The sequence below is a fragment of the Harpia harpyja genome, chromosome Z (assembly GCF_026419915.1).
Source record: "Harpia harpyja isolate bHarHar1 chromosome Z, bHarHar1 primary haplotype, whole genome shotgun sequence".
NCBI lineage: Eukaryota > Metazoa > Chordata > Aves > Accipitriformes > Accipitridae > Harpia > Harpia harpyja.
The window spans coordinates 31566136-31587936 of NC_068969.1; the positions used below are offsets into that span (position 1 = coordinate 31566136).

Genomic DNA, 21801 nt, shown 5'->3' on the forward strand with positions numbered 1-21801 from the left:
ATCCTATATCTGAAAGTGTTTCACAGAAATGACTAAACATGAACTTTAAAATATGGCAACTAAGCTGATTTATCCAAAAGCCTAATCTGGAGGCACATGAACTTTGTGAGAGATCTTATTATTTGATCTTGAAGATTCCTAGGGGCCTGTACTATGCTTACTAAGTATTAATCCAATCTGGGACAACATGGAGAGTGTTTTCCCAGTTTAAGCCCTAAAAGATCTAGGAACTCTCAGTCCTCCGTGAACAAAATATCCCTGGAAAGCAATTTGTAATGCAATGCACAAGTATAGGATCAAGCTTTTTGCAAAACAGAATCAGAAAATATTGCTGGTGTTTGTGTGCTATCAAAGGGACAGAGACTTCAGTTTAATTCCTTTCTTAAAGAATTCTTTCTGCATTTTATTGAAAGTTTATTCACCATAAAATGCAAACACCAGCTCTGGAGCAGAAATCAGATTTCAACAGACTCTTCCCTCAAACAAAAATGCTGTAACAAGCCACAGAGCTCTGTCTGCTACTGAGTTCTCTTTCTCTGACCCAACAAATGCTGCATTTGTTAATGCACAAAAGCAAAATATTACAGGGAAGTGCAGAGGTTTAAACTATCTAGAACTGCTGGGTAAATCCTATCCCTTATAGGGATATGGGAGACAATAGATTTGAGCCCATTCAGATCAAGGAAGAAACAGAACCTGTGTTTCCAGTTTTGCAGCAGGTTTCTAACCACTCATTGTTATACAGAAAATCTTAAAAGGGAAGAGTGGCTCTTCCCCAAGTCTTTGAGAGATTAGCCGTAGGAGGGGACAGTATGCCCGAGTCAATGCCTGAATGCCCAGTAGGGCTTTGTGGATGAAGGTGTTTCTGCAGCCCTGGGTAAGCAGTGTAACTTCTGATGAGAGATAGGATTTCCGAAACCCCATTTGCTTGGTCTAGGTCACTTGCAACTTCATCACATGCTGCTAGGTTTGGATCCTGTTCTGTAGCACCAAACTCTTCCGGAGCTCTGCATAGGAAGCCTCAGATCCTAACCTAGTGTGAATTCCACTCTGGAGGTCAGGCGCATAAATAGTAGGTATTGCCAAATCGAGCTTTCTATATCCCTAAAGCCTTTATTGGACCTATTCCATAGCCCTTTCCTGTCACAAGGCCCTTCCTTGCAGCAAGGGAATTGCAGCCGGGTGTGGACTGCTCTTTATGGTTTCAGTGTAAGCTCAAAGCAATGTGGCTAAGAGGGAACACTCCTCGTTGACCATTCTCCTATGCTGTCACTTTAAAAAATGCTTCTGTTCCAAAGGGTGCTTAGAAAGGTGTTCTCTCATTTCTTTGTCCTGGAGATGTCTTCATTTATATCTTTCAAATACTGGCAGGTATACGAGGTTCTGCCTAATTGGCTTCATTAGCAGAACCCTTGAACTGTTGGGACTACTGTAGATAACTATATTTGACAATTCTGACTCAACCTGCATCAATAGTAAGGAGTTTGTTTAGTAGGACTAAACTTACCTGATAGTAATGCCCATGAGGGATTCACAACTGTAGCCTGAACAGAAGTAAGATGCTTCTGGGTTTGGACTTGAGATGAAACACTGGATCCCCAAGGCTTATAGAAACCTCTCTTGTCTCTCCCACAGACTAAATTTTTCATTCCCTTCCCGTTAGGGAGTCTCAGAAATCCTCCTACTCCTTCTGTACAGTCTTTTTCATGGGAGAAATGTTCTTAATTCCATCTCCTCCTTCACGGAGAGTGATGGAGCAAAAGAGCTGACTAAACATTCTGCAGTTAAGTCTGCTTCCTACTGATCTCCATGACCAATTCAGTGGCAGGAATAAAAGAAGTACTCATCCATTCCTGCTACCGCTATTTTATTCTGGAGTCTTGTGTTCTACCATACCCCAGGCAGAAACAGGAATCGTGCCAAACTTTGCAATCAATGTAAGTAAGCTTTGCTGCAGTTTATTGGAAAATTTCACATTGTTGAGAAACTCCAGACAAACGTCAGGACTGTGAACCTCTCCGCAGATACTAGGAACAAAATTGTGCACTTCTGAACTGGAGAAATTCTTACATGCTCATCACTTATATGCCCACTGGCCCCTTCATGGAAAGGATCTTGTAGCATTACTGATTTTCACTGAAATTTTGGTTATTTAGGGCATTGCTGGTCCCTTTTGCTGCTGTAAGTGCTGTGTGAAAGCCTGGACCCATTGAAATCAGTCAGGATCTCTTTGCCAGATCTTTGATTTTAATATATCAATAGTAAGAGGCAAACCACATGTATTTTGAGGTAATCTCATCTTCAATCTTATCACAGTCTCTGATTTCTTTGGCACAGTCAGCTTCTGATTGATTTTAAAATTGAATTTTCGTATTCAATCATAAAATAAATGTTAGAGAACGTGAAGTATTCCTTTATCATTCCACGTAAGACTCTTTACCCTTCCTCTAGATTGTCTTATTGCATTGTAAATGCTCTGCAGAGCTTAGGAAAGAGCTCTCACTACTGTGGCAGCAGGCTGATGGCTGTAAACGGCTTAGAAGATAGCCAAGATAATGGAATAAGTAAATGAGCTCGGTTTTCTTGCCACAGTAATGTCGATAGGAAATACTTTTATTCCATCTCTGAACATAATGGTTTCAGGTTCGGTCGTAGTTGGTCCAGGCCTCCAGCACGGCAAGATTTTGGGACTGGGACTAGTGCTTGTGCACCTATGGATTCAGCTTCTCATTAGGTAGCAACCCAGTATGGTTCTTCCTTGTACACAAGCTAAGCATGTTAGAAAAAAAGTCAGAATGTTACTGCCTTCTGAATATTTTTCTCAGATAACCAGTAGTCAATAAAGATTTATCTTTTTCTCAGGAACATAGTCCACAAAACACTACCTGTGTCCATGCTGCAAAACACTGTGAAGTAATAAATCATGAAGAAGGTCAGTTCTTTAAAACAAATACAGTCCTTCAAGCTGCTCTGGATTTGGCATTCCCAATTAGAAAAGGTCCCTTTCTTGTATGTAACATGGCTCTGTGAGGCTCCGACTGAGGGTGTCTGAGGAAACAGCTGTGGTATCTGGAGATGTGAGTACCCCCAAGCTATTTATTGCCTTTCCTCCCTCGGAGGTTACCACCTTCAGAGCAGAGTCGGAGGAAGGGAATGCATGCCCACCCCTCGGCCACTCCACCTCCGCAGCTCTGGTATGGGGTGAGTAATCTCAGACGACAGGGCAGAGCAGGCAGCTCTGCACGGTGATTTATACTGCAGCGGCGAGAGCCACCAAAGCTGGTCAGAGCCCACAGATAAGTCTTCACCCAGTGAGACAGTACAAGTCATGCACATGTTCACAGCGACCTTCATTCCCACCTCTACCAAGTCTTGGAAGAAATGAAATAGGCGGAAATCTCGTTCCATTTGTCCAGCTCTCCTGCAGAATTAGGGGACCCAAGCAGAAACATCTTTTGTAGCCCACAGAATTCTCTGTGTGGGAATACCATATGATTAAAGGTTTGAAGATTTCAGACAGTAGGGCTTTGGCAGGCCAATATACCAATTCTTCTTTACAAAACTATAATTTTGTCCAAAAAAAGAAATCCAGTTTTACAATGAAAAAACCTAACATTTAAAGTATGTTTTAGCTGCTTCTGGAGGACGCTGAATTTTTCACAAATAGATGCTTAGTTTCTGAATGAAGATGTTGTTGTTGTTTTCTGTTTTACCTTCTCAGCCACAAATTTTCTAGTATCTCTGTAAACTCTGTCCTCAGTTCTGGTCGAACTTTTCTGACTAGATGTTGAGTCTGCCTGTGCCACTTCTGCTTTCTCAAGCAGTGATAAGAGCTAGAAGCTGCTCTGTTTCTCAAGTTTTCTTCCTTCCCAAACAGTGCTGAAACTGACCATTATGTTGTTAATTTAACTGAGGTACAGAGGGCAGCATGTAAGCCACTTTTTTGCAGGTGTATGTGAGGATCTGTCTGTGTATATTAAATTTAGACTCCTTACTGACTACATTTCAGTTTGCCTGGGTTTTTCCTTCTTATAGCACCCCAATTACACTGGTAATTACTATCATTCAACTTTTTATAGAGGGAGAAGTATAGCAAAGTGAATTAACAAAGCCCATGCAGGAAGTTAGTAACAGAAGTGGGAGCTAAACTGCAGCTTCTTGGGGTATACGGTAGCAGCTTAACCCATGGATAATCTCATGTAAAGGGGCTAATCTTTTGTCTCCATGATGGCACAATTTGTAGTAATGGAAATTTAGAATTCCCTTGCCTGGAAAGCTTCCTAAATTCTTCAAAATCTTTTCAAAATCTAACCACTTTTTGCTAATTCTGTCATGTCTGATTCTTTCCTTTTGGGAGAAGTGCCTGCTCTTCTCAAGGGAAGGGCAGAGTGATAGAAGCAGTATGACTTTTGAAGAAGTTATGCTTCAGGAAAACAGAGTTGCTTGAAGGACCAGCTTTCTAGGATAATCATGCAGTTCTGGAGTTTCATCCAGCTCCTCCATACAACTCCTGACTGTACTCTCTCACTCCTTTTTTGGCTCGTGTTGAGTTATCTGCAAGTTTCAACTTGCAAAGTTTCTGTCTGAATCTTACCACTCCTGTAGGATTTTCCATGGGAAAACAAGACCCAGTTCTTTGTTTCTAGCAGACACTTTGGTAAGCAGACAAATGCATATCATAGTCTAGAGATTTTAGCAGCTGTTTAAAGATAGATACAGTTTGCACAAATGTTTCTGGTAAATAACAGAACTTATATAAATTGTTGGTCTAACAGAAAAAAACAAAGCCATCTTAAATCAAGTATGAAAGTCTGGATCATTTGAGTCATCTGTTTTCATAGTTAAAATCATGGGCCAATTTTTCTTCTCAAATAGTGCTTGCTCACTCTAAACTTAGTGGAGAGACTTCCTTCTCTTTCTCCTTGGTGAAAACTTGACTCTATCAGCAGAACAGTGAGTTGATGGTTATTGCTTTGTTGCTATTTAAGGCCTCCGTCCTGCAAAGAAACAGGAGACTAGAGTTTCAGAGATCTAACCTCTATTATAATTCACCATTTTTAAAAAAATATATTGATTTGGGCATTTTTACCAATGGATAAAACAATTGTGGTACTATAAAAATAAAAGGGAATGTTCTTTTTCCTTTAAAAGGAACTGCTGTTCAGCAACATTTGCCCATTGTCATATTGGTACCATTTCTTGTAATACCCTGTAATTTGATCTGCTGTAAAATAAATGTTCAAATTAAAAAAAAAAAAAAATCTGTTCAGAACATTGATACATTCAAGATTTTTATGGGAGACCTCCAAAGAAAACCCAGGTGCTGAAGGAAATGGTGTTCTTGTCTCAGTGGGTGGCATTTTCACTGCTGAGTCAGTACTGCACCAGTTCAGTGCTGCTGGAGGTGCTCTGTTTCAGATGAAATGGAAAAGCAAAATGTTGTGGTCATCAGAGATTCCCTGGCCCCATGGTTAAGGGTGAAGGTGTTTGTCCCATGGTCTAGGAAAAATTCCATCCCAAGTAACTTAATATCATATGTTACAATTTTATTTGTCTGAGGTATATATCATTTCTGCTCCTGAAAACTTCATGAGCTAGCGTAGCTACACAAGTTGACGATATATTCACCACAGAGTGGTTGCATTTTAGTGATGTGTGAAGCAGTCCTTAAGCATACAATTTAAGAATCTCTTTGGGATCTTTTAGAACATAGAAAATGCTCAAAATATATGCGAAGTATAATTCCCTATCAGCTGCCATTCTTTCTGTAATGTTTTTGTGACAAAAGATTCTGTAAAATATATGTGTTACTCTGTATGTCACATTTCTCAACTATTTTGAATATGGCATTTAGCATTAAAGGTTCCCATTTATATCATGGAAAAACACCAGCTGCCTTTGAAATAGTTAATTGTTTCTGCAGTCATTTATATTAAGCCCTGCATATTTCAAATACTGTATGTTTGAAGAGATAGTAACACTGATGTAACAGACTTGGTAACACCACTGTACATCTAGAATAACTCAACTGGTGTCTTTACAGCTGTTCCAAATCCAGCTACAGATTTACACTAGTGTAAATGAGATCTGACTTCAGCCTTGTATTTGTATATACATCTGACTAAATTAGACACAAATGAAAATGTTGAGGGCAATGCTCCATCTGGAAGGGCTGGAGTCAGTGGAGAAGGGTTATAGATAGATGAACATAAAAAGAAGGAGGGAAATAACAACCTGTTGATGATTACAGTGTTTATTTTTAAGTGGCCTCATATTCCCCAAAGCAGCTGAGATGATTCTGCTGAACTACTGTAACGTTTATTTTTCCATTCATATACTTTCTGTCTGGCAGCAAAACCTAGTACAAATCAAATACACTATGTCTCTCCAATATCTTCTTCTATTTTGAATATGCTCAATAAAGCTTAGAAAAAAACCTGGCCATTTAAATACTTCATACACTTTAACGGTTTTGAAAAATCAGTAAGGGGTATAATGGACTCATATTATGCTGGGGCCAAGGGGCAAGAGGCGAGTCAGAGATGCATCTGTTTCGGCTTTAGGCCCTTTTGCACCCCTTGGCAGACTGGGTCTGCTTGCAGACTGGTGGTGCTCCTGCCAGTAAACTAGTGGAAGGAGCCAGAATATGGTTGTTTTGTCTTTATGGAGTCGTTCTACGAATACTGAGTCTTGAGAAATAGTGGAAGTCTATTTTCTATAAATCCACCTTCCAAGTTAGAGGATGGAAAACGAGGTATTTGCCACTAGGCAGTGGTGCTAGCCTTCATTCTGCAGAAGAAAGCACACATTTATGGGCAGGGCAGCATGCCTAAAGAGTGGTGGGAAGAACAGGAGAGCAAGCTGAAGTTTTCTGCCCTTACCTACATCTTCTGTATTTCCATTACTCAAAAACAGTGCCTTTGAACCCTCAGTAAGGGGTTATAATCATTGGGGTGCTCGAAGAGTGGTGATAATTATTCCATCCCTAAAACACAAGTTTCCTGAGAGTAGCTCTAATCTAAGTAAATAACCTGCTAATTTTGTGCAGGAGGCACTGACAGCCAGTGTCTGGGAAGCTGTCAGGTTTTTTTAACACAACAGAGCAGAATTTGACTCTCTTTTCAAAGTACAGGTTTAAAAAACAGCTGCACAGAAGTTTCATTTTAACACAGCCTTTGGGTGTAGAGGGTGCATTTGACAGTAGAGTAAATTTTGACAAAAGCTTGAAAGGAATTTTGTTTGTCCAAGGCTGATTTTTTTTTTTTCTTTTTAAATCTCACATATCTATGGAGGTGATTTTATCAGAAGCTGTAATCACAACTAGGTCAGCATAGCATTTATGTCACTAATCTTAACAACTCCAGTTAATCCCACACGTGAATTCATTATTTAGGAAACGCCAGTCTTGTTGGAAAAGCACATCCCTTTTTTTGTCTCTACTAATCCACACACACCAGCAATATTCAGCTGGTGTTATACTATATCACAGCAAACAGAGGCTGGTCATGCTTATGTGTGAAGACTTCTAAAAAATCCCTCTAGACTTGAACAAAGAGGTGCTGAGAAGTGATCTAGTAGAGGGTGTGTATGCGTATGTATAAATATATAAATATATGTATAGAGAGATATATATACACGTGTATTTATGTATGAATATCTGTAAAGCGCAAATGCTGTCTTCCTGTAGGCTGCAGCCACATGAGAGCCAAGAAGTGTGACAGCAGCACGGGTGAAGATAAACCCAACCCCACTCCACCCCCCCCCCCCCCAAAAAAAAAAAACCCCAAACGGGTTGGCCGTCGTGTCCGGGAGCGTAGCGTGTCCCCAATCAGCGCCGCGGCCTTGGGGACAGCCATCTACGGCCATGGGGCAGCAGGTGCCGGCGCTGACAGGTGGGGATGGCGGGGATGCGTGGCATTGCTGCGGCCGGGACAGGGACCAGCTCCCCGCCGGGCTGCGGCCGCGTTGCGCCGGCCGGTGCCGCCAGTCACTTGATGCTCAAGCCCCCCCTGTGGATTCCCGGGCTCGGCCGGGTTCTGCCGCCCGTCTCCTCTGTCAAGGCCGGGGAAACGCGATCCCTTCCATTGAGGGTTGGCGTAGGAATCGTACGTCAGCTGGCTGCGGGGCGGCGGCGGGGGGGGGTGGATTTGTGGGGTTTTCAGACCTTTTGCGCCACGACGACAGACGGGAATAAGCCTGAAGGATGAAGAAATATCCTTACTTAGAACCTCAGGAATCATTCGGATCGAAATTCTTTTTTAAAAAAAAAAAAAAAACAGTCTACAAGCGCGGTGATAGACAGAAGTCTTTTGTGTGTCCCGTGAAACAATTGTGAACATAAGAGGGTGTAAGCTTAGTTGCGTGCGTTACCAGAAATTTTAATACAAAGCTTTAATGCTGGTGTCTTCGTGTGATTCACTTTTGTTTCTTTCTGAGAAAATCCAGAAAGATACATGGTTTAGATTAGCTGCTATGAGATCTCTGAATCTGACATATCCTTCTTCTATTTATACATACAAAGCCAAACTTGCCTGTGTAATTTAAGTCAATACTAAATAGAAAAGCGCTGGCGAGCGGGTGAGATTGAACATTAAAGGAAGGGATTGTGCTTGGCCTCTTCTAGAGAGCAGCCCTCTGCCATCTCCCCCTCTCCAGCCTCACCGCCTCTCCAGAGGGGCAGCCCCGGCACGGCGGCCAGACGGCAAGGTGTGCTCTGTCGTATGGACGCAGGAGACCCGCTGCAGAGAGGCGGCAGGCGATGTGGTGAGGCTGACCGGTCTGCCGCAGACGGCAAGGTCAGAGCGAACAGGCTGCACCTCCGGAGGGCTGTGCATCGCCCCGGCTCTGGGGCTGCACCGGCTGTGCTGCCTTGCAAAGGTCCCCCGTGCCCAAGGCACACAGCACAGCGATGGGGAGCGAAGAAGCAAAAATAGCGCTGCCCCAGCGCCCTTTCGGAAAAACACGGATTCGTTTGTTTTTATGCTGGTATTACAAGATACTGTAGATAGGCCTTGGCACACGTCAAGAGCGTGAGTGGAATAGACTGAACTCGGGAAGCAGGTAGAAACCTCGTGTCCTGATGAGCTTGCAGCACACACATATAAGCATTCGTAACACGCCGGTCGATCATTCGTAAGCAAAGAGCAGCAGATGTTACTGGCAAAGGGTGTCGGCATTGTTTGGTTTCACAAGAGGTGTGATTAGAGAAGGTACTTGAAGGAGGAGAGAATAATCACTTGGCATGCAAAAATAAGAGTCAAATCCAAGCAGAGGGTTTGGTGTATTGTTGTGAAAAGCACACTCATGTGTATTCATTTGAAGAAGACAGACATACAGGACTAAACAATGGAAATTTTTTTTTCTTTGAAACTTCGGTGAAAATAAAATAGTAACAAAAAGAGTAACATGTGGTTATAGAGCTTCAGCTATTATATAAGCCCTGTAGCTTATTTCAAAAAGAGTATAAACCACAAAAGCATTTTATGATTTATACAAAAGAGGTAATAAATGTTCCATTTTTCTGTGTTACTGGTATACATTTTTTTTTTTGTCTGGAGCTTGTTAGATAACAGTAAGTATAATAGTGTTTTATCTGATTCTCCTAAATACGCAATTAAAGTACATTAGTACCAGCATACTAGTTTATGTTCATTATTAAATGTAAAAATTTAAGAACTCTACATTAATGGAACAAAAAATTTGAGATTTTAGTTACACAGAAGTCAGGGAATTCAGATGGGTGGTTCCCATAGCAACCTATCTCTTCCTCTTTGTGTTTTTCATTTCACTAGAACCTTTCATTACTTGATTACACCATACATTGTATCGTGCAATTTCATCATAAAATTTCATCATTATATAACTGTGCAGGAGAAGAGAGTGAAGGTTGTCTTCACTCAACACTTTCCAACTTCAATGTTTCTGTTGCACAGAGAGCAAACTGAAGCTTAAATGAATCAGGCCCATGATTTAAATATTTTCTGCTTTTTTGGGGGCCTCCATAAATTTGCCCGTGTTCTTTGAAATGGCTATAAATAATAAAGCAGTTGAAGACAATAGCATATCATTCCTTTGTAATTGGCTATTGTCTGCCTTGCCACGTAGATATGTAGCTCCAGTGAGCAAAAAAGACACCAAAACATTTTTCATTTGTGGCTAAAAGTTTTATCCCATCCAGATACAGGAAAGAAAGTGATAGTGGAAAATGGAGGGTACTTGTGGTTTTTGTCTTCTGAGAGTGGAATATAATTTACCAAATTACAACTCTGTGGATTGTCATGGTCGCTAGTGGGGTTATCAGTTAGAGATCATTGTGGTGGCTTCTAGACAACATAACAGATACAGGAATTTGTAGAAGTAGACCTGTAATTCTGAATTTTTCCATACTGTAAATTTTGATTACAGATGAAGAACCAGTGAGATCACACATTTTATTACACAAATGAAGATAGTGATTAACCTTGCAATAGTTCAGTCTTTTTTGCAGAAGATATCAAAATGAAACTGACAGAGTGGGCTGGTCTGAACCTTTTGGGGACCTTATCGACTGACCCGGTCTTTTTAATTGGGCAGCTATATTGTGAGCATTTCCAAGACCAGATATCTGTGGCTTCTCAAGCCCTGGAGTGTTGTGGGGAGCAGTTCCACAGGAGATGAACTTATTAAGAAGAATGGAGATACCCCTCTACAAAGATGAGCAAACGAAAGGATAGGATGAAAAACAAATTAATTTCTAACCTTCCCCACTCTTCCTGTTAAAAAAATGCTAAAAGAAGAGGATAATACTGCAGAAATAGAGACTGGATTAGGAAAATGAAAGGCTGTTCCTCCTCAAAAGCCTTCGAATTGCAACGATTTCCATTGCCTTGATAAAATCAGACCTGGCTGTTAGTGCCATATTTTCTTTTGTGCTTTTGTAGTGATGATAAATTTTGCATGAAATGAAAGTAAATAGTTGTTTATACTTCATTTTACAGCAGCCAGTATGTCACTAAGTCAGCACTTCTCCTCTGAGATTTATAGAGCAGGATTTAGGCTAAATTGCTGGCATATGAGATTTCAGCCAAAGGTTGTTTTCCTTTAACCATTTTGTTTTTCAAATGCCTTGGCTGATTTTAGGTTATTGGAGTCCAATATAATTACTTGTTTAATTGCTTGGAAGAAGTGGAGCTTCCGTAGTTCAAAAATGGCTTATTTTCTTTAAAAATAACTGAAATCTGGCTTGGGGTTCTCCAGAATGCAATGCACTATACAATTGTGTAATTTTATCCTCTTAAAAATTCCCTGAATAGTCATTAAAGCTTTGGAAACTAGCTAATCTCCAGGAGGATGCGATAGGTCTGGCTATTTTCCAGGGTTTGTAAGAGGCTATGACAGCTTAACACGGTAAGAAAAATGGTTTCTAAATCACTGCAAGACTGGGTCAAAGACTCTAGCCTGCTGAAACCCAGTTGGTCTTCGTAATGACTCCAGTCGTCTCCGATATCCAGAACCAGCCTCTGCTTTCAAGAGGTGACACAGAGCAAAAAAAGAGGAAAAATTGACATGGAGTCCAGAGAGCTTCTGAATAAGGATGGATCAGTTAGATACTGGTCTGTGCCCCTTCTAGTTGTGCTGTACCAACTTGTGTTGTGTTGTGTTGAAGGACAACAATAAAGGACCTTTATGGGAAGTATAATGTGGTAGGTAATGATGTGGAGGAGAATAAAGTAACAAACAAGGCAATAGAATAGGCAAAACTGTAGCCGGCATGTTGAGAAGCCAGAGATAATGCTAAGATACTGAGGATCGTTATATTTGTCCTGAATACCACCCAGGACCTTAGTGCAGAGGATAAGTGTGTCACTTTCAGTCTGCTTTCCTCTCCAGAGAACTCTGTATGTGAGTGAGTGTGTTCACGTGCCTGTGCAGTCTACCAGTCTGTTCTCCTGTCTTTTCCCTTATAATTTCTTCGTTTTTTATTCAGTGCCAAGCAAATCTGGCACAAAGGAGGGGTCTCACAGACAATGAAATTCCAACAAGTTTCATTAAAATTGTGTTCTTGTGCAGAAAAAGAGAACCAGAAATTACTCCCAGAAAAGACACCCAGCTGAAGGCAGTGTTGCAGCATGAGTCCTTACACACAGAAGCAACAAAGAATCAGCAGAAAGATGGGTAGGGGGCACAAGAAGCTCCAAAAGACCCAGCCACAGAAAGCTTCTCTGGATATTGCACTTTACCCCAAAATGCAATTCACAGGCAACCAGGCATTAGTTCCAGCACTCACAAAGCTAGGAGCTGTGCCTCTGACTGCAGCACACTTGTGAAAATTTCTGTTGCCTAACCTTACCACAACTCATTGAAGCACATTCTTTGTTTTCTTTTCTTTTTTTTTTTTTTTTTTTTTGGAGGGGGGGGGACGGGGACAGGACAAGGGGCAGGGAAAAAGTGCACTGCATTAGTGAGCTTGATTAGCCATGTCAGCCAAGATACCAGCCAAACACACAGATTGATGGTGTTTGCAAGGGAAAGGTTTGCCTCTACTCTTTAGGGCTGAAGTTAATTTTGGGTAGAATACCAACATGATTTTACTAAATTTGGTCTTTGGCTTTTCTGGTCAAAATAGAGATTGCTTATTCTCTGCCTGGTGCCACAGCAACCTGCTTTCTAAGGGTATGAAAAAAAATGTATGAAAATAAAAACATTACTATGTTGGGAGGGAATCTGGTCTCTCTTCAGAGACTGCTGCAAGACATGCATTGGGTTACATTGCCTTTCCTCCTCTGAACAACTGAAAGATGTCAGTGCATTCTTGCACCTCTACAAACCACAGAAGTGACTATTTCATATGAGTGCTAAGTAGACAGTCGCAGAGCTTTAGGGCATTGTGAGTGTGCTGAGGACAAGGTGGATCTTCTTTCACCCAGACACAGCCATGTGAATGCAGCAGACAAGGATTTGGGAATGATGGGAGAGGAAAAGATTCAAAGAAGTGGCAAAACATTCCCCCTCTTGTCTCTTCATGTTGCTCTTGATCTGGGTTGTCTGGTAGGATAACAATTGTGCAGCTACCTTTCCTCACCTATGCCCATTCAGTTGCAGCTGTGTTGACCTCTGGGTAAAACAGAGGTCATTGCCATTTGTAAATAGAGAAGCTGGACTGTCATCTCAAAGCTTGAAGTTGAGGATGCCGTCCAATCCAGCTCACATCAGCATCATTCCTCAGAGACTCCATGTGAATTAGCAGGACTCCATCAGTGACTCAGATGAGCTCAAGAAAAGGTCCCAAGAGTGCTGATCTGGGTTTCATGTCTGGCCAGCTTGATCCAATGCATCTTGAAAACAGAATATTTTATGTATTCAGAAGACAACTCTTTTGGACTTACATGAAGAGTTGAACATTAATTGAGATTAGTTATTCAGATGTAAAAAGAGAAATTTCACTTTTAATATATCATATTGTATCTATTAAATCTATCAAACAACAGCTGATTGCAAAAACCCTCTTTATAATTGGCTTGTTTCAAGCTAGTAGCAGTACAAATCATACACGACTATGTCTGTTCTGCTAGTTAACATTTAAAAGATAAAAGAGAGATAAGAGGGAGTGGAGAAGAATTGTAGAGAGTCATTCATGTTGGTTTAGCTTCTTAGGGTTTGATTCCAATGGATTTATAGTTTTGTCTGTGTGTTAGTAGTAGCTCGTGGGATTAGACATGAAGTCTGTATAGATACGAGGTTTAAAAAGAAAGCTCTACATTGAGACAGCTTTCCACAGTTGCCTAAATCTGTTTCAGAGGTCCACAACATGAGTTTGGAAGGTTCGGATCTATTAGGGCAGATCGCCATCACTTTGCTGACTTGATGAAAATGTGAGGTTCAGGGGGTGTGTCTCCACAAGGAGAACAGCTTTATAGCTTTTGCAGGAATAAGAGGGCTCTGTTCTTAAGTCTCAGATAAAATGCAGAAAATGAAGTCTAATTTTTATTAAATAAATACAATACTACAGAAACAAGGTATGACATTATAATACTTGAGGGATTTAACGGTGGTAAACTGGGCATTCCCATAAAGAAAATTATTAGGAGATGTACTTTTCCAAAAGGAACAAAAAGCTCAGATTAGAGGCAGCCATTCTGAGAAGGCAAAAAGAAACAAGTTAGAGTATCCCACACTAATACACAGCACAAGCATAGCCACTTATTAACACAAGAGTGCTATGTGATCTATATGTTGTAACTCAGATTGCTTAGCCAGGTTGCAACTCAGAATTAACTGCAAGCTGTCTAATAAAGTTTATAGACAGCCAAATGGACTCTCTGAAGAGTTTTTGACTGAGACATTCTTCCAGCTGAATTTGAGAAATCTTACAAATATTGACTTTGTGTACTATTGCTTGTACTTGGGGAGTCCACAAAGACTTGTTTCTCATATTCTTTTACCTTAATGAGTGTTCTTTGGTGATCTGTCAAGGTAGATCAGTTAAAACCTATTTGAGGCCAGGCAACCATTCTGAATTGTTAGCTACTGATGTCACTCTGTTTTTAAGCTTTTTTATCTCCATTATTTATCTTGGTGATGATGATCATGATTTTGAAGGTTGATTTGAGCTGCTGAATCTGAAATTCATCTGGTTTGACTTTTCACTGAGCAACAGTTATAGCAGCGCTTTTTCCTGTACATTAAGCTTCAGCACTGCATTTGTAGCACTGTAACTGGAGTCAATAAAAAGTAAACACCATGTCTAGAAGCTCTTAATTGGTATTTCACAGCCACATTAGCAACTCTGTCCTCCCTCTTGTCCTATCAAAAGCATACACTTAGGAATGGCGGGGTATTGCTAATGTCATACCTTATATCTAATTCAAAGCCAGCATTCAGTTTAGGTACTCCTCTTTCTTTGTTGCAGTTTGGGGGTTTTTTTTTCATTTCTTTCTCCTGTATCTTTATTTAGAGAAAAGGAAAACACCGGGGTATTCCACTGTGAACAGTACACGTCCTTTGCTTTTAATGTTCATTCATTTCAAATGGATAAATATCTTAAAATAAATTGCATTCTGGGTGGGTATCTTAACCTCTTAATGCTATCGGACATGGTTGGGGGGGGTACTATCAGGCACTTTGCCAGATTGCCATCTTCATTCTTTATTGACTGATTCCAGTTTCAGAAGAAAGAGGTCTGTATGGTCCTCTCTTGCCGCTCATAATTGGAGACCTACAGCATCGATGTGGATCCCTAATCACTTTCTTTCCCTAAAGCATAGTGTAAAACCTTCCACTGCTGGGCTGTTTGTGTTACTGTAACACTGCTGAGTCTTTCTTGCAGCTTGTGCCAAGGATTGAACTTTCCAAATTATGTATTTCAGACATTGAGAAAGAAAGGACTTAATGGCTGTGACAGTCCAGACCCCGATGCAGACGATTCAGTAGGTCACAGCCCTGAGTCTGAGGACAAGTACAGAAAAATTAATGAAGATATTGATCTAATGATCAGCAGGCAAAGATTATGTGTAAGTACTCTAAGCTCCCTTTCATTTTTTTTACTTTTTGATATTTCTCTGAACCTGGCAGGCATTGAACAAGAAAGAAAACAAAGGTTGTGAAAGCCCCGATCCTGACTCCTCTTACGCTCTCACCCCACGCACTGAAGAAAAATACAAAAAAATTAATGAAGAATTTGATAATATGATCAAGAGCCATAAAATACCTGTAAGTACCAAAGGTTAGATGGCTGTCTGCTGTTAACTGCTGCAGTAACAAACCATAACCCTTTCAGTTCTGGCTTCTTAAGGAAAACATTTCAGCTGGAAACAGGCTTTAATAGCCCAATATATAATTAAACACTGTGGTCAGAAAATTTCACACAACATATTTTTCTTCCAAGTCTCTACCTCTGACACACAGACAAAGCCTACTATAGGTGAAACCTACAGAAGGAAGTGAAATATACATATATACATTATATTCACTTGATTTACAGAACTGTTTTACCACACCACTCGCCTAAATTATATCTCAAAAATAACGATGGAAATGTTTCTTTGTGGACAGGCTAACAAACCCACAGAATACTTTCTGTGGTGATATAGAAAAAACAATGTAGAACTGAAATTCCTTTATATATAGTAATTAGTGTGTTCTGTGCGTGTCACTTCAGTTCTCAAGTGTCTCTGCTAAACTCAGTTGCAGCACTGAAGGGTTACAGCTACTTGCTCGCTGCAGAGAAACAGACTGCATGAGAGCCTAATGGTAGGATTCAGACATGTTTGTGTGTTGGGGTGATTTTACAGCTTTATCAGAGAATTTGCTTTGACCTCATCAGCATTTCTTTAATGCTTTAACATGAGCTAAATTTTGTTTTAACCAAGTCAGGATTTCTAACCATCGGTCATATGCCTTGCCAGATATCTAAGAGAAATAACTCTGCATGTGCTATTTTGTTTGCACAAGACATACAAGGGGAGAATACTTTGTCATTATGTTTGATATTACATTTTTAAAGCCAACAAAAAGAATGTGGAGGTTTGGAGGTTATATTTGGCCCTTCTTCCAAATGTGCGTGCAAGAGAAAATAGCAAATCAAAGATTTGCCCAGGTCCAAAGAAGCATCTGAATTTGCATAGGTAACTGCTTGCTTCTAAAAGATATCATTTGGATGTGTTCATTCCTCATTCCCACAAGTAGGTTGTATGGTTAGCTGCCAAAAAGGATGTCTGTATACCCAGAATGAGCAGTCTCTTCTGTAGTGGTAGTCGATTGTGCATACAAAATCTGATACCTAAGCCGAGGATACTTCTTGAGCATGCTCAGATTCTGCCTCATGCAGTGTAGCTGTTCTTTCCATTAATTCTCAGCAGAAAGCTTTTCACTCAAGTTAATTAAAATTTGAAGGAATTCTCACATCATGGCAAATGTATTTTTACAAAAAAAATTTAAATAATAAAGATTTTCCTAAAGACCAGAATGGCATCAAATTTGATAAATTAGTATGTGGAATGGCTGGTTAAGGATGCCCAACATGTATATAAAATATCAGAGAGGAATACATATACATTCCATCTTTTATTACCTCCCTTTTTATTTGCTTCTTTTGCATAGCTGTTTTTCTCAGGAAAAAAAAGCTCTAAAGCTGTCACCATGAATTTGGTTGCTCAAGATGGAACTCAGTTTGACAAACAATGACTGCAACATTTAGGGTGACGGTTATAAGCTGGAATGCTTAACCCTTTTTCATGTCAAAATCTTAGCAATTGCCATTCCTTTCTTTCAAGGATGACCTTTTGGCTTGTTCAAATCAAAGTGACGGAATTTTCAAACAGATAGTATTTAAACAAGCTACCTTAAAAATTGTGTTTGGGATGGTCCTTCAGATCCTCTGTTTCTCTCATGCTACCTGTTTTTGTTCCAACAAAGCAGCACATGTTATAACCATTTGAAATCTTAAGACATGAAAAAAAACCCTTGGAAAAAAAGTCATTCCTGTGGTATTGAGTTCTATCACTTTCTTTATGTCCATAAGCATTTGGGAAAATGATCTTTTCTGTAAAACTAGGAAAGTTTTAGGAATTAGAAACAACACACTTAATCTAAACATGGTACATCACTTTTGTCCTCCCAAAAATCAATGGACTTTCTCTCTGGTTTATTTCATTAAATTTAACCTTTTGACATCAAATATAGTCCTACTTCAGCTATTAACATGGTGATTAACTTGGTTTCCTGAGCTGTATATTGGGTATAAAGTAACTTCCTACCTTGCAGGGGTGTTACAAGGTACAGTGTATTATCTTTTTGTGACATTACTTCAGAGATGCTTCAGAGATACAGAACTGCAAAATGTTAGCGTTTCTTTTCATGTAAGACAGGATATCCCTTCTTTGAATACTTCACATGCAGAGCTCAAGGTCTGTGTGCTCTATCAAGCTGCTTACCACAAAAGGAAGAATCAGTAGATGTTCTCCCCTAATGCAACAGGAGCTCCTTCTCTTGGCATAAGCCAAGATGTAATGAGCAAGATAGAGCTCAAAGCTAGTGCATAATGGAAATTTGCAAATCTAATATATGTTTTTATATATACATATTATATATTATAGTGTATACGATAATTTCCTTAACTGTGCAAATCAGTATAACTTCAGGGAAGTCAGGGAAGTTACATTCATTTACTTGTGATCATCAAATGTAGCCAAGAAAGTTAGGGGGAAGAAAGCAAAATTGAACAAAAAGTCACCAAGTCAAGTCATTAAATCACTACTTACAAAATATATAAAACAATGCAATGCCTGTGCCTGGTCTTGTAACAGAATAAAGCTGCTGCCAAATGAAAACAAAATTGGCTTTTGCTCCTAACAGCTAAGGCCAATAATGTTTCCTCAGATAATTTTCTGGGGATAAGTATTTATGTTGTTCTAAAACATCTGATAATAATTAGACATTTATTTGTAGTTTTCATAAGAGTGATGAAAGCAGAGGAGACAGAAATAGTCCACTAGAAGGGAGCTATAAGTATCTCTGTCTCTAAATAAATGAAGACCTGGTTGAACATGGGAGGGATAAAAACAATATTCAACACAGAACGTTTGGTCCATTAATTTCCAAGGGGTTTGAGTCCCCAACACTTTGCTTTGCACAATGTACCACAGCTGGTGGAGCACACGTCTGACACAGTGTGTGCTGCACACTGGCGCTGTCCTCTCAGGTGAGCCATCTGCCCTCTTTGGCAATTGTGTCCAAAGGTGAAAAGACAGAGGAAAAAAAAAAAAAAAGGCAAAATGTGGCAAGCTGCGTACACATTAGAGTAAGGCTTCGTCTATGTTAGTAAATTAGCAAATGGCAAAGAACATACCGAGGCAGCGGGAGGTGCTTATCTCTGCCCTGAATTGTTTGAACAGTCCCTGGCATGCTTTTAGCACCGGCCAAATAATGCTCTCCCAGACAATTTCTTAGCTCTGTTTGGTAGTTAGCCCAGGCCAGGAACAATTCCCAATTGTCAGTTTATATGTAGTCATGATGTTTTGAGGTTGAGAAAGCTTAATAGTATGGACATGGACTGCTTTGTGGCCTCAGATGGCCTCAGTTTCTAGGCAAGTTTAATTTACTAATATAGATATTACGCAAGTGCATCATAAGCTTTAAAGTCCACCAGGCCTAGATGGAATAGATATGCCCCATGACTTACCACCAAGAATGACTAGGGAATCTGCAGGAGGCTGCAGTTCTTGGTGAAGTAAATATAAGACTGTAACAAAATTTGGGCAACCAGAGCAAAACTGTAGCTGGGGACTTACTGTTTAATACTGGTGCTTATCCTGACAAACTTCTCTCTCTAACCTTTCACTACTGAGGAGAAGAAATAAAAACTACTATATTCCAGACATAGTGTGTATTGTGCTGCAAAGCAGAGGGTAAACTGACTTTGCCCGGATAAAATTGCCTATGAAGTACTCTGTAAATAGATGTAAGTATATCCAGATAGTAGGTAAAATAGTGAATATGAAACCATTACTACAGAAATTAAGAAAATAATTTAACTAGTTTCAAAAAATATATTTAAAATGACAAAATGAAAGCTAAGTAACTGTTTCAGCAATGTTTTTATATTTCAGTGATGACTAGAGAGACTGGCAGCCACAAGAGCAACCAAGACTGGAGCTCTTTTGTGCTGTGCTAACATAGAAAAAGAAGATTCCAGCCCTTGAAGGGTTTGGTTTGTACATAGAAGAAAAACAGAGTGTAATGATGAAAGCAGACAAGCCTGTTGAGGATTAGCAAGACCTTCAGACTTGCATTTGTACCCATGTTTTAGTTTAGATAAGTCAATAGAAGTTTGGATTAGGAAGAGAAGTTAAGAAAATAGAGGCAATACTGATGTCCACCCAGGCTCGGAGGGCAGAGTTCACAGATCTCATGACAGAGGTGAAGAAGACATTGTGCAAAGCGCTCCCCGGTGGGTGATACTCAATCTGAGATGGGCTGGCACTCAAGCAGACAGGATCATGTGCTCAAAGCCAACGGCAGGGAGATCTCCAGCACAGCCCTGAACATTGCAATAACAAGGGACTCCATGTTGGCTTATTTGTGTCTCACGTCAGGCTGGAGGTGGAGCTAAGTCATCTCTCCTCATGTGAATTCACTGGCTAAAACCTTTTGAAAAGGCAGAAACCAGCAGCAGCAGCTGATTTTGAGCTCCAGGAACAGCCATGCACTTCTGACTTACACGGGATTTGGGAACCTTTTGGGTCCATCTGTGACCAGTGAGGAGAATGTCTTGCTTCAAAACATACCTTCAGACTGATAAGATGTTTCAGATTATGCTATGTGAACCTATTTCCAAGGGCCCTAGACCTCAGTCGTGACATACGCTGGTTCTCCTTGTGCTAGGTACTTTGTAAATTTTCCTTTGAAAGGCGACACATGCAACTAGTGATCTGGACTTCACCTGTAAGCATATCTGCAGGCACAAAAAGGTTGCTCCTGAAAGAGCATACTTCAGCAATTACATTTTTTGTCACATAATCATTTATTCTCTTTTTTCTATTTGTGAGACACAAACAGTAGTATGTTTCAGAATCCCTACACAGACCTAGCAGCAAGTGTAGTTTTGCTCCTTACACACTGAACACGTAGATTCCCAAGACACCTCTCCTCCCCTTCCCACCTCTACTTAAACCAGTCAACTCTACGGAAGAATATGGCCCTTGGGGTGCATTTCAGCTTCTCGGCAAAGGGAGGCGAGTCCCAGCGTGCAGCCTCCCACCTGGGGAGCAATGCCAGCAGGTCCATCCACTCGAGCGCCTGACCTGATCTCAGCCATTATGCTACAGCCATCTCTCACAAAACCAGGCCACAGCTACGTACAGGGTTTCAGAGCTAAATTAACACCTTGAAATAAGTCCCGAGGCATTTGTGTAACATATCCTTCACATCATACGCTGAACTAAAATCTTGCTGTGTGTTTCAGTGGTTAAGCAAAAAGTTTCCTCTATATTTAGAGCAAAATTATGTCTGCGCCTAGGAAGGGGAGAGGACAAAAAAAAAAAAAAAAAAGAAACTTAAGGGATAACTGTAATTTGATGGCTAGCGCTGTAATACACAGGGCACAGCCAACAGCTCTGGCCAGCCAGAGAAGAGACATGTGGGTGGCACAAGGTCAGGGTGCCTCTGTTGCCTGACACAGCAGATTATGTGTCCAGCTCTCAACTTACTCCCTCTAGGTACTTGAAGACTTACCAGGACTATCAGCTGCCAACAACAAATTTAAAATCTGTGATTTCCTCCCTCTGAAGCTGTTACAAGGCTGGTTTAAAGAATTTTTTGATGGGTTTAGACTCTTGAAGCTTATAAGATTTTTAAATGGCGAATTAAGGGGTACTTCATTTGCATTCAGGTATTTGAACATATAAAATGCTGTCAGGTAATTCTGAAAACGTTTTCTTTCCCTTCACAAAGGCAAGAAATTAATTATTTTGAAAACAAGTAAATTAAATATGGAGTTCTAATGCATTTGAATGCCACAAAAGTCATAAATTTTAAAGAAATTCAGGCAACTGCCACCCAAGAAAACCCCAAACAGCAAACCCACCAGCCAACCAAGGAAACCCGAGTTGGGCTTTCTGGGAGCATAGTGAGAATCAGGTACTACATGTCCTCACACGCTCTGTCAGAGTGGTCCATAATTTGGCTCTTTTTTGAAAGGGATTCTTGCAAATGAAGTTGGCTCAGGAGAGGATCCTGCCTTAAAGCATGAAAACAGTGTATTGAAAAGGTGTCACCAAACACCACCACCACCCCCAAAAAACAAACCAAAACAAACCAAAACAAATT

The 21801-nt window shown here is 40.3% G+C and overlaps 1 protein-coding gene across 13 annotated transcripts in view; it reads left to right on the forward strand.

Annotated features, from left to right (window-relative positions):
- Positions 1-21801, forward strand: part of MEF2C (myocyte enhancer factor 2C) — a 141669-nt gene that overhangs the window by 87666 nt on the left and 32202 nt on the right. For 9 of the 13 annotated variants that reach the window (XM_052775577.1, XM_052775580.1, XM_052775579.1 and 6 more), the window contains one exon: positions 15345-15488. In XM_052775577.1, the coding sequence (XP_052631537.1) occupies positions 15345-15488 (144 nt within the window). Of the gene's footprint in view, positions 1-15344; positions 15489-15549; positions 15688-21801 lie in introns of all 13 variants that reach the window. The other 4 variants (XM_052775582.1, XM_052775584.1, XM_052775588.1 and 1 more) reach the window with 2 other exon arrangements.